The sequence below is a fragment of the Cibotium barometz genome, chromosome 45, assembly GCF_041138505.1.
Source record: "Cibotium barometz isolate CiBa-2024 chromosome 45, ASM4113850v1, whole genome shotgun sequence".
In the NCBI taxonomy this organism is placed as follows: domain Eukaryota; kingdom Viridiplantae; phylum Streptophyta; class Polypodiopsida; order Cyatheales; family Cibotiaceae; genus Cibotium; species Cibotium barometz.
The window spans coordinates 47887583-47901236 of NC_141090.1; the positions used below are offsets into that span (position 1 = coordinate 47887583).

The following is a 13654-nucleotide window of genomic DNA, read 5'->3' on the forward strand; positions in this document are numbered from 1 at the left end:
ACCCCCAGGTTTGTCATCACGGGCTTCAATAAATGGAATAACCTACCCCTCTCAACCATAGTTATCTCCAAGTTCCCCATCTCTCCCAAAGGCAGTCAACTAGTGTCCTCAATATGGAAAGCTTGGAATAACATCAAAATGTTCCTAAACCCAGCCCCAAACCTCCGCATTTCAAAAGGCGCTCTGGCCTGGGACTCCTGCTGGTGGTCCAGTCTCCCTTTCCCCCCCCCTTCAACCAGAGGAAGCCCAATTAGCGCTAAATCTTCACAAGAGAGGCATTGTAACCTGGGCAGATCTCAGAGATCAACAGCTCAGAACCTGGCTTTCAAGAGCTGAACTGGTGGCTAAATTCGACTGCAGGACCCCGAAGCTGGACCTCGTGCAAAGCAGAACCTCGAAATGGGATCAGCAGGAGACCTGGAAGCTAAACAACCCCTCTGCCTTCAACATCTGTGCTTACCAATGGACAGGCAACAAACCTCTTCTCCCCATCCCTAAGATGACTAAAGCTCCACCCATCCACCTACCCCTCAACCGTAGATGGAACACTCAATGGGACCGAAAAAAATGGTACAACATCCTCAAGAACCTCTGGAGCCCCCACACTGACCCCAAGAAGTCATGCCTAGCATGGCTCTTTGCTTATAGAGCCCTATGGACCCAAGTCAAGGCAGCTAAATTCAATGTGTCATCTAATCAATGTGCCAGATGTGGACTCCCAGAAGATGATATACACATTTTCCTACAGTGCCAGCACATCTCTCAATCTTTCAAAGTACTTCAAAACATAGTATCTAAATGGGGCAAAGCTTTAACTTGGAAACAGATTTTACTGGGAGAAGCCTTAGGATGTTCAGATACGCTATGGAACGTCATTAGAAGCGAATATCTATGGCATGCATGGATGCTGAGAATAGCAGCAACGTTCAACAATCCAGAAATCAAAGGACCTCCGCTTTCAGTTAGCTTAAGCACATCATGCAGCAGATACTGGTCTAAAAGATTGCCTTCTCTAATCAGCTCTGAGAAAAAGCTAGAAATCAAATACAACAAGAAAGCCTCAGACTTTACCAAGTTCAAACTGGACTCAATCAGAGAAAAAATCAGTCTAGTCATGACCAAAGACAGATCACTAATTGACTTAATCTGCAGGCTGTAAAGACGTTCTACATGCAGTTATCATGCCTCTAATCAGTATTTTCAATGCGAACCCCCACAGCAGGTTACAATAGACACCTGATTCAGGACACTATCAAAGTACAATATAAATGCCAACCAGATCCCTGCAAGAAGACAGAGACAATGAGGGATAAGCCTCGGAAAGTGACCTGCAGGACAGACATGCCAGTGCTAGACCATGCCCCAATAGGAAAACCCCGTCTTCCATCTGCTTTGAGCCTCCTCTCAGGCAGAATTGCATCACGAGAGGTACCTGCCCACAAAATCCCCTTCGACTTCAAGCCCTCTCCATAATCGAGATCAAAACACCATAACATGAAGTTGCAGCTACCCGCCGCGAAGTCTTCTCTAACTTCTGCAAGAACGGTGGGAAAGCATCAGAACAGAGAAGCCGTGATCAAGGTCAACCAATACCTTAGCGGGGAGGAGGCTGCACCTTCACCATCTGAGTGGGGGTGCATACAAAAAGAAGGTTCATCAAATTTAGATGGCGTTGACGAGTAGGAAAGCGGCACTTCTTCTGGTAAGGGGATTTAGCGGCACTTCTTCCAGCAAAGGAGTTAATAACAACCAAAGAGATACAAGCTGCTGCATGCCATCAAGGCAGAATTACCTGAATGTAAAAGCAGACCTGACTCGAACCCGCAAGGAGGAAACACAAAAGAGAATACCAAACAAGGAAGATGAAGGACTCCAGCCACCACGGGGAGAGGCCTCCTTCACCCTATCCGGGTCGCCACCACAAGGGCATCTGTAACCTTCTCCACCTACAAAACTGGATAGAGGAGATAGAAAAGCAAATAACTGTTCAATAGCAAGGATGAGCACCGCACCAAGCCTCCCGCCTATCCTCTGCGCATCGAAAAGGGCAAAGCTTTCTGCAAGATCGACTGATCGGAAGAGAAGGAAGCATGCAGAGTGGAGCAGGAGTCGAAAAGATTGTTAGCCAATAGGAGCCTGCACCGCATGTGCCGACACGTGTAAGCACGTGTTGGTCATTGCCTCTGGCCACGTGTCCACTGCATGATGGACACGTGGCCCATGTATCTCGGATTCTCCTTTCTAATCAATCTTGCCTTTTTTTTGAAAAAAAAAGAAAGAAATAAATGCATTAAAGTAGGAAGCCCACCACCTTGCCGCGTCCAGAATATTTTATCTAAGATAGAGAATAAATATTCTCTGGGCATGATCAATTTCAGCCATAGATCCCTCCTGATCATCCCGTGAGAGAGATAGTCGCCCCCCCGAGGCCCCACCCCTCCATGTTTTTACAATAGAACCTAGGCAGTGGGCACCCATTGGGGAATTTAAAAGCCTTACCCCTTGCACGAAAATGCTGGATCCTTCTGCACCTAAATTTTTTTTTTCTATAATGAATATTATAAACTCGAAAACTTTCAAGTTTATAGTCAAAAGGGAGTCTTTCCAACACCCTCAAGAACCCGTCTAAAACCTTCAAAAAGAAAAGGTAAATTTGAAAATTCAAGTTTATAGTCAAAAGGCCCTCAAGAACCCGTCTAAAACCTTCAAAAAGAAAAGGTAAATTTGAAAATTCAAAACACGGCCGGCGTACTCCAGAACCCAGTTGGTGTGTAGAGTAGTCGGCGTTGCGTCTTGACCTTGTCCGGGTGTAGGTGCGTACTGCAGATGCAGAATAATATCATCCCATTGTGAAGAGAGAAGCGCATACGGCTGGCCGTTTGGAGAGATTCTGTGAGAGAGAGAGAGAGAGAGAGAGAGAGAGAGATGTCTGCATCTGAGGAGGGTCCGAGATTCCTGGACGGTTCTCAAATCTCGGAGGCGCTTAACGCTGCTGCTGATGAGGATCGTGTGGAGCGGCTGTTCGAGCAGGCGCGCCATTCCTCATCGACTGATGAGGTGAGCGCTAAGCAATGCCGGTCTGTGGCGCTCTCGCTCATAAGCGAGGCGATGTGCGGGGTGCAGCTGCCGGCGCAGCTTATGGACCAGGCGCTCCAGGCGGCGCTCTTCCCCTCCGACCACCACATCATGGATCGGGCGGCTTTCGCCTCCAAGCTGCGAGATCTTCTGCAATCCATCGCCAACGCTCTGCAAGGTTGGAAATGCATAAGGCCCCTCGTATTTTTTTTGGTGGTTTCATTACAGTTTTGGGATGTTTGTTTGCCTTGTTTGGGTTCACCACTATGGAGTCTGGGCAAGGTCACCTTCTGATCCAAACATAAAGAGTAATGCAAGGACTTTACAAGGAACTATGAATCTCCAGCATATGGTAAAGGCAAACATCCGTTCATGGAGGAACAAACAACTCTTTTGGCAGATGTGTTCTCTGTTTGAACAGAGTAGTCACGGCGTGAGAGAGTTCCAAGTTAGGGATGACCTGGTAAGATTGGAAGCTGAAGGGCAAGGATTGTGCTCTCCCAGGCCTCGTACAGCCTGAAATGGGTAAGCCCAATTCAATGGGAGAGTGTCGTGGGAGGATTCTTTAGAATCGAGAGAGTTGGCTGAAGAGTCTTACCTTTCTTCAGTAAAAGAGGTGTTTTCTGCACAGATGGCACTACATGAAGACATGTGAGTGTATGTATCTTCACCATAGGAGGTCGTGCTAGAAGACGAGATTTTATTGGAGAGCTTTGGAGGACGGAGTGTTTTCTTTGTTGTGTCGCAAGGTGTATTATGTGGAGTATGCTCCACAAGGAGGTGTCCATAGGGAGGACCAAGCATCGGTGGCCAACAGGCAGGGAAATGTTGGTCTGATCATACTAGGGTCCAAAGGTACTGGTGGTTATAAGGTTGATGTAGTGATTCTGGGAAGCCCTGGGCTTTCGTTTGATTCCTTCATTGACAGGCATATGTGGCATAGTCACCAGAAACGGGAAATGAGAACGGAAACGGCACCTCCCAGGAAACAGAAACGGAAACCGGTGGGAAATGGCACATATACTTAAAGCATTGAAATTATTGATTCGACCACGAAGCTTCCGCATGGTACAAAACGTTTCGTACTATAAGAAACACATTTTTTTGTAGCCCGATTTCAATAATGCCCTAGACCACGGCGCCATCGTTTCGTACGTTTTTTCTGTGCACATTTTCCAAAGGCGGTTTTCCCTGCACGATTCTCGACGGTGTGTGTACCAGTTGGCAAGTGATAGTGGGCTCGTGACTGCCCTGTGTTCTCCTTGGTGTCCTTGGGCCCTATGGAGGTCTATTCGAGGGGTAATTTCCTTTTGTGCTTTATTCACGTTTTCTCTGCAAAGCTCATAGAGAAGCACATTTTTTACTTTGTGCTCAATATTTCTTGCATATCTTTCTCCCCTTGCTCTATTGAGGCCTAAGGGTACCTGTCTTAAGCAATATAGGGTGAATTTGGAGCGTTTTTATAAGGGCCAAGACTTCTCTGATATTCAAAAAATGAGATTTCTTTATGTTATGTGTCGCACTTGCAGGGCTAAGGATCTACATTGATCCCCATCTTGTAGGATGTCTATACTCCAAGTTAAAAATATACATATTTTTTCTATTTTGTTTGAAACCTTTTTCGACCGGTTTCTTACCTTTTAGGAAATGTTTCAAAACGTATGAAACACGTTTCATACCTTTCGTTTCAGATTCGCCTAGCAACATTGTCCTAAAAGAAAGAACTCGTTTTCCAGCCCCTTTTTCTCTGTCTCCTCCTCTCTCCCCTTCTCTTTCCCTTCACAAGACCTTGTGAACCCTTGAGATGGCTGACTTGCTTGAGATGGCTAAGAAGCACGTGAAGATCCCTACACTCCCCACGTTCCTGGTGGATCGACAATTGGACAGGAATAACTACAACATATGGAAGGTAATGATGGAGTCTGTCTTTGGAGTCTTATGACTTGGCTGATTTCATTGTGTTTGGTGTTCTGATAGCAGATCCTCTATCGGATAATCCTTCTGAGGGGTTACGACCGCAGCCGAGTTCAACACTCGAGTTGCATATGTGAGCATTGGAGATTCGATTGATGGAAGACCGTGCGGCAGCATCTCGTGCTACTTCACAAGAAGACGCTAGGCGATGCATGGAGCACGAAAGATTTCTTGTGGCTTTAGACGCAAGAGTGACACCAGCTTCTTCCTCGAGTCATCCTCATGAGAGGATGAACTTCAATAAGTATAATGGTAAACTCAATCCCACAACCATGTATTCCTGGTTGGATCAACTTGAAGCTTATTTTGTTGCTATGAGAAAAAATGATACTGAGAGAGTGACCTTGGCTAGTTGGTATTTGGAAGGTGAGGCTAGTCCATGGTGGACCCAATGGGCTCATGCCCACACCAGCTTAGGCATGGTAGCTTGCTTATGTTTGGGACGAGTTTGTTCTTGATCTTAGGTGGTGGTTTCTACCGTCCCATTACCTTGAACGACTTGAAGACGAGTTCAGGGAGGCGGGTCAAAACGCGCAACCAGTCCTATAGTTTACCAGTAAAATTTCAACCTATGTTTGCAATTAGGCATATCTTATAAGGACAAGAAAGGGCAGTTCTTGTACGGCCTTGTCATGCAAATCCAATGGAAAGTGCATATGTTTCGGCTAGCGATCTTCGAGGATGCACTCTTGCTTGCGCAGAGTGTTGAAATGAATAACAATGGTGGAAAGCCCGAGACTTCCTAGCCTTCCACTCCCAAGGCACCCGCCTCGGGGGAAAAGGCCAGAACTAGACCGGGTCTTCTCCAAGACAGAGCACGGAAGTCTTTGGCTCCAAGAACTTGACTAGTGTGTCCAAGCTTACTCCAGACCAAAAAGCTTACGCAGGCAAGACCGGTGGGAAATTGAGTGTAGAAAAGAGCTCAATACAAGGAGGGTGGGTGTTTCTTTTGTCACACACAAGGACACACTTCTAAGGATTGTCCTAAGAAGACTACATCTCCACAGACTACCACCCCAATCTCCACGGCGGTGAGGCTCACTCCCATAGAGACCCCAGTGGCCGTCCCGAGTTCTTCGGTTGGTGCAATTCATTAGCCGGGAGCTCGAAGATAAGCAGAAGGGTGCCCAAGATTAGAAGTATGAGCGCGCTCAAGATCTTTGGCTACATAGGTGGCTAGAGAGTCATTGTCTTGTTTTACAGCGGTAGCGCAGAGGATGTGGTCACGGAATAGGCCGCTCGGCGAGCTTGGTTTCTCTTGACTTTGGTAGACAAGAAGGTTGAGGGTTTTAGTGCCATAGAGTTTGCGCGAGACTTGTGTCATAATGCACAACGGAAATGAAGACAACTGTTGTAGAGAGCAAGACAGATGAAAGAGAGAGAAGCTGTGTAACTCTGCCATATACACCACATAAAATCTTGGAAATATACAAGATGGAGTGTGGGGGCAAGGGGCCATTTTATATGGCCCCAAGTTGCTGGTCGGCCAGTCCATAAACAGGCCGACAGTAGCCTATGCTCACGACTACCACTTGGACAACTCATGACTAGCAAATACTTGGTCGGCTTGGTGCATGCAGTTGGCCAAGACTGTAGGACAAGAGTTGGGCAGCAAAAACACAGTCGGCCATTATCTGGGGGCAGCCGACAACCCATCCACTCCTCCAAAAAAATAGGAAAAATATACGGAGAGTGAGGAAAAATGGAAAGACACTAAAACGGGCGGGCACATGAAACTCGCGGCGGGTGCCCGGGGGACTAGGGCCTTTGACACACTTGTTGATACCATCAATGAATATTAAAACATTTAAACATGGCCACAACCTTAACACATATCCATCATCACTTTGCATAAAACATAAAGTTGGACAAAACATCCACAAATGCTGAAAATGGAGCTTGCACGTGTGACACCGCATAGAGGCCGGAATGGGCCGACCCCCCCCTTGGAGTATTTTATTACCCAAGGAGAATAATATCATGTACAAGCTTTGAGGGCCTTACTCTCCCCACGGGAGATGCCGGATTATCCATATACAAATGCCATAACACAGCCCAACACGAGGCAACCAAGCCGGAACATAGGTTGTAGAAATGCCGAGCCAACAATATAATCCATATACCTCCGTGTGGGTACTGATTCTTCCCCAAAAACCACGGGTCTTCATGCAATAGAAAGGGTACAGCAAGTACAACTCTCCATTCAGTCGGTACAGCAGGTACAATGGTTGGTACAGTAGGTACAGTGGCTGGTACAGTAGGTACAGTGGTTGGTACAGCCGGTACGGTGGTTGGTACAGTAGGTACATCAAGTACAAAAGCTGGAACAGCCGATACAATGGGTGGTACAACAAGTACAGAAGTTGGTACAGCCAGTACAAGGACTGGTACAGCAAGTACAAATGTTGGTACAACAAGTACAATGGCTTGAAATCATAATAAATGATTAAATATCCTTGCCTTCAGTATTTCTTCGCGATGGAAGCCTCCAAAACAGTCCCCAAGAGCCGGTATTCTTCATGGGCAGCCTTCAAGTGAGAGAGAGAGAGAGTAGCCATCATTAGGGCAGCTTGTAACGGTGGTAGAGGCTAGTGTGCAGCAAGAGAGCCTCTATTAATGAAGAGAGAGGGCTCCAATTTATAGATTTGGGCCTCCCATGAGCTGAAATGGCAAGAGAAGGTTACGATGACAAGTGGAGAGCCACACAATAGCTGAAGTGACAAGTGTGAGGCCACTTGTCTCACTTTGATCCCTTTTTCTAACAAGTGTCAGGCCACTTGTCTCACTTTGGTCCACTTTCTTGCCACACGTCCCAATCTAAGAGATGGGTCCTTCCATAATCTTTACCTCTAAAAATATCCCAACTGGTAGACATTCCGTCATAGGCACTTTGCCAACTCTTGGTATCTGCTCAATTCCAGATGTAATGACGCGAACAGAATTTCCATCGGAGTCGGGCCAAAAATAGCAACTCTCCTAAATTTTAGGAGTGTGGTTCTTTGTATTCTAGGATAATCCCCCATTCCCAAAGCTTGTACTTTCCACATATTTAAACATCCTGGGGTCGACCAGACCCCTTTCAGACTGGGAAATGTCCAGGCTAGTGACATCAGCTCTGATACCCATGAAATTCGCGGCGGGTGCCCGGGGGACTAGGGCCTTTGACACACTTGTTGATACCATCAATGCATATTAAAACATTTAAACATGGCCACAGCCTTAACACATATCCATCATCACTTTGCATAAAACATAAAGCTGGACAAAACATCCACAAATGCTGAAATTGGAGCTTGCACGTGTGACACCGCATAGAGGCCGGAATGGGCCGACCCCCCCCCCCCTTGGAGTATTTTATTACCCAAGGAGAATAATATCATGTACAAGCTTTGAGGGCCTTACTCTCCCCACGGGAGATGCCGGATTATCCATATACAATTCCATAACACAGCCCAACACGAGGCAACCAAGCCGGAACATAGGCTGTAGAAATGCCGAGCCAACAATATAATCCATATACCTCCGTGTGGGTACTGATTCTTCCCCTAAAACCACGGGTCTTCATGCAATAGAAAGGGTACAGCAAGTACAACTCTCCATTCAGTCGGTACAGTAGGTACAATGGCTAGTATAGCCGGTACAGTGGTTGGTACAGTAGGTACAGTGGTTGGTACAGTCGGTACGGTGGTTGGTACAGAAGCTGGTACAACTGGTACAATGGGTGGGTGGTACAGCAAGTACAGAAGTTGGTACAGCCAGTACAAGGGTTGGTACAGCAAGTACAGTGTCACGTGCACCCCGCACTTGGATGCCACGTAGACATTTCTGTACAGAAGGTGCAGGACCTGGGATGGTGAACTGGTCCCATGTGAGCCCAGTCCGGGACGAGTCAGCCAGGGATCCATCTCAGTCGTCCGAGGTCAGGTGTGCATTGTCCTGCACATGAGTCCAAGGTCAAGTGTGCACTGTCTTGCACATGAAACAGTGCCAGTCCACGCTGTGAGTCTCCCTCTGGAATGATGTCAGATGTTCTGTGTATCTAGTTTGAAACCGGATGCCAGACCTCTGTGGGCATGTAGGTTTGCATGTAGAGATGGGGCCATAGGGCTACCCCAGTGCGAAGATTTGCACCCTTAGTGTGGGCATGGGGGAGAACCACCCCCAAGGTGCCAGGAGGGCCCAGGCTGTGCCCACCAGCTATGGCATGGGCTGGAAGGGCTGTCGGCCAGCCTTAGTGCTTCTGGACAGGCAGCCGACAGGGCTAAAAACCCTACCCAGCAGGTCGGCCAGGTGTAGGGGGCAGTCCCACACCCATGCGCAGAGTGCCCAGCAGCCTGGTACTGTCCCAGCAGGCATGCGCAGAGTGGCCAGCAGCTTGCATAATGTGAAAGCATTTTATTTCTAAAGACCTAGTCGTGAGGCTTTTATAAAGCTGGCCGACTGGATGATAAGGGGAGTATAAATACTCCAGCCAAGAAACAATGAAGGCATCTCATAATTCACCAAGTGCTCAAGCAAACAAGGGCCAGGACAGCCAAGAAGGTTGCTAACGCAAAGGGGTGAAGGATTGAAGGTCAAGAGCAGGATTTTCTAGCCAAGAAAAGGTCAAGTTTTCTGTATTTGTTTTCAGATTTACATCATTCTGGTAAAGCAAATACACCATCCGTGGTGGGGGCCCTACGGACAGCAACTTGCAAATGATGGTCATTGGGTACGGAGGTCCACAAGACCCTCCAGAGTCCCTGACAGGTTTCTTCTAGGGGTTGACTACTTGATGCTCACTGACTGTGGGGAGCCCTCATGTTATAAGGAGGCTTTACAGAGGGCAGACAAGGCTCTTTGGGAGCGTGCCATGAAGTCAGAGATGGATTCTCTGCACAAAAATGGAACATGGAAGTTGGTGCATTTGCCTGCAGGCAAGAAGGTTTTGACATGCAAATGGGTTTACAGGCTCAAAGTTGCACCAGATGCAAAGCCAAGATACAAAGCCAGGTTAGTGGCTAAGGGCTTCAAGCAGGAATATGGTGTGGACTTTGAGGAGATCTTCTCTCCAGTGGTCAAAATGACCACACTTAGAGCTGTGTTAGCTTTGGTTGCACATGATGATTTGGACTTGATTCAGATGGATGTGAAGACTGCTTTTCTTCACGGTGATCTCCATGAGGAGATATATATGCAACAGCCAGAGGGTTATGCAGTAAATGGAAAGGAGAAGCTTGTATGCAAGTTGAAAAAGAGTCTTTATGGGCTCAAACAGGCACCGAGGGAATGGTATCATAAATTTGATACATTCATGAAATCCCAGAATTTCAGGAGAAGTGACATAGATCACTGCTTATACACCAAGAAAGCTTTGGATGGCAGTCTATTGATCCTCATCTTGTATGTTGATGATATGTTGATTGCCGGGAAATCTCGTAAAGAGATGGATGCCTTGAAGAAGAGATTGCATCAAACCTTTGATATGAAGGATTTGGGTGATGCAAATCACATTTTGCGTATGCGGATACTTCGGGACAGAAATCAGCATGTGTTGTATTTGTCTCAGAAGGAATACATTGGCAAAGTTTTGCAGAGGTTCAATATGGACAGGGGGAAGAAGACTAGTACTCCTTTGCCTCCATATGTGAAACTCAGTGCTATGGACAGCCCACAGTCAGATAGTGGCAGGGCTGATATGGCCAAGATTTCGTATGCTTTAGCTTGTGGCAGTCTCATGTATGCCATGGTTGCTACTAGGCCGGACATTGCATTTGCAGTGGGAGTGGTTTCTAGATACATGGCCAACCCTGGCAAGAAGCATTGGGAAGCAGTGAAAGGTGTCATGAGATACCTGAAGGGCACACAGGATATGTGCATTTGTTTTGGCAAACAGGATGCATTAGTGCATGGTTACACGGATTCGGATTATGCCGGTCATCCAGATAACCGGAAGTCTACTACCGGTTATGTATTTACATTCACAGGAGTTGTTGTGTCATGGATATCCAGGATGCAGAAGTGCACAGCCTTATCTACTACAGAGGCCGAGTATATTGCAGCCACAAAGGCTTGCAAGGAGGCATTATGGCTATCTCGGTTAGTGGTTGATTTGGGTTATATAGGGGATATTCCATTGTTGCATTGTGACAGTCAGAGTGCCATCCAGTTGGCAAAGAACCCTGTATTTCATGCAAAGACGAAGCATGTGGATGTGAAGTATCACTTCATCAGAGAGGTGATAGAGAACAAGCAAATTCAGCTTGTTAAGATTCATACGGATGACAACCCGGCTGATCTGTTGACAAAGAGTTTGCCTCCGGAGCGGTTTGCTCATTGCAGACAGTTGATGGCATTGGGTAGGCCAGTTTCAGCCTTGATATGGCCTTGTATATTATCATGTACATGCTGATTTTTTCTTTTCCTTCATTTAAGGGCACTTTGCCTTTAAGTGGGAGGTTGTTGGGGTAAAGGCATTATACCCACCCTTATAGTGTGTACAAGCCCATAAGTTATAGTACATAGTACACTTAGTACTTTTAATGTACTAAGTGCACTATGTGTACTAGTGCAATATACATGTGTGATAGGGGAGTCACACACTCATCTTGATGAGTTGACTTATCCCTACAACTCTCTCTCTCTCTCTCTCCCTTGTTTCTCTGTGTATGTCTCCCACATGAACTCTAACCCTAATTAACTCTCCCATTCAAAAGGGAGTCATGTTCGGTACTGAAGTCGTCGGAGAACGGTTGAGGATATGGATAGCCGTAGCCACAGCCTCTCCCCAAAGTGGACGAGGAAGATCACGATGCTCCAGCATTGTCCTCGCCATCTCCACCACAGTCCTGTTCTTACGCTCAACTACTCCATTCTCTGAAGGCGAACCTGAATTGGCCAGCTCTCGCTTGATGCTATGTTCCGCACAAAACCACACGAATGCATTGGAAGAAAACTCTCCTCCTGTGTCAGTCCGAAGAATCTTTATTCGCAAGCCAGACTTTTTTTCCACCATCACATGCCGCTCCAGGAACCGAGCAAAAGTTTGGTCCTTCTGTGAAAGAAAATAAACCCAAGTGAATATGCTATAATCATCAAGCAGCAGCATGAAATAAAAGAACCTCCCAAGGATGGCGTCTGCATAGGTCCACACAAGGTAGTGTGTACCAACTCCAAAGGTTTCGAAGCCCGCCTGGAAGCCTGCTTCGGAAAAGATTCTTAGTGCTACTTACCACGAATGCAAGAACTACAACGTCCCTGCCAGTTGCCAACATTTGGCAAGCCAACCACCATTTGGTCTTGGAAAGCTCGCTGCAGCGCATCCACATTCAAGTGGCCAAACCGAAAGTGCCACAAGTCACCAATCTGAGAGCCTGTCAATGAGGAGAGTGTTGAGAGTTTGTAGATACCATTCTCCACTCCGCCTTCCCAAACAACTTGGCTAGTCCCTCGGTCTCGTAGAGCAACAGAATGCTTCTCAAACTCCACACTGAAGTCAGTCTTGCAAACCTCATGCACAACAGATGAAAACCAAGTGAGGGGACATAAAGAAATGCTTCCCCCCTATGCCATCGGGAATGATCTCCATCGGCCCTCACTATGAATCAGTATGGTGGAATTGTCGCCAATGAAAATGTAACCGGATTGCCGTTTAAGATCTTGAAAGAAGTCACGGGAAGGAGTCATGTGCCTGGAAGCTCCACTATCAAGAATCCACTCTCGAGTATCCTTGGCGGTGAAGCCAACTGCCTCCTCGCTCGAAGAAGATGAAGCACTGGTGTCCAACATCTCCAAGTGCACAAAGGCTGGAGTCTTTGCAGCTGAAGCTGAAGAATCAACACTCTTCCTAGTCCGCTTGGGACACTTCCTCCAATAGTGGCCTTTCTCGCCACAATCGTTATAGGTCCTCTCAGCCTTTAGTTTCTCACGGTCTGAATCGGGCTTCTTCTAAGAAGACTTCTCCGATGAAGACTTCCCTTTGTCCTTGTTGTTGTTACGGCCTTTCGATCGTTGGTCAGTCAAGGCCTTAGAACCTCCGCCCTGTGGAGGGTTCGTAAATCGCTCTTCCTGGTCCAAGACCATTGGCACAAGCTCCTCCCATGTGATGGTGCTCAGCCTGCCAAACTGGTGATCAAAGAGGAGTAAAATGCTGAGTACTGAGTGGGCAAATGGGACAACAACGTGATGGCCATATCCTCTGACGATATCTCTTTCCCAACTTGGAGAACCTCTTGCTGAAGAGCCTGCAACTTGTTGATGTGCTCCCGCATCATCGACAACTTTGTAGGATTCATCACCCGCATCTCAACTTCCAAGGAGATCCTCTTCATGGGTGATACTCTGTTGTACAGAGAAGCCAAACGCTGCCAAATCCCTCTGGCTAGCGTCATATGCTTTATATGATTGATCACGTGTGGGGTGGAATTTTGGAAGATGAAAGAATGGACGCGGGCATTAACACGATCCCATAACTGTGCCTATGCCTCCCGTTCCTTCTGTATAGAGGGTAACTCCCCATCTTCCAACTTTGGTTGTGGAATCCCAACAGCAATGAAATCAGCGAAGTCATAAGACTTCAAAACAGACTCCATCATTACCTTCAATATGCCGTAGTTGTTCCCGTCCA

General features: G+C 47.0%; 1 protein-coding gene across 2 annotated transcripts in view; it reads left to right on the top strand.

The window, feature by feature from the left end:
* The first annotated feature begins 2743 nt into the window (after positions 1-2743).
* The window catches only part of LOC147612835 (calcium-binding EF hand family protein), a 68366-nt gene continuing 57455 nt past the window's right edge, over positions 2744-13654 (top strand). Inside the window, exon 1 of one of the 2 annotated variants that reach the window (XM_086783480.1) lies at positions 2744-3253. In XM_086783480.1, coding sequence (XP_086639606.1) covers positions 2926-3253 — 328 coding nt within the window. In that variant the 5' untranslated portion in view covers positions 2744-2925. The remainder of the gene's footprint in view (positions 3254-13654) is intronic. The other variant, XM_086783481.1, reaches the window with a different exon arrangement.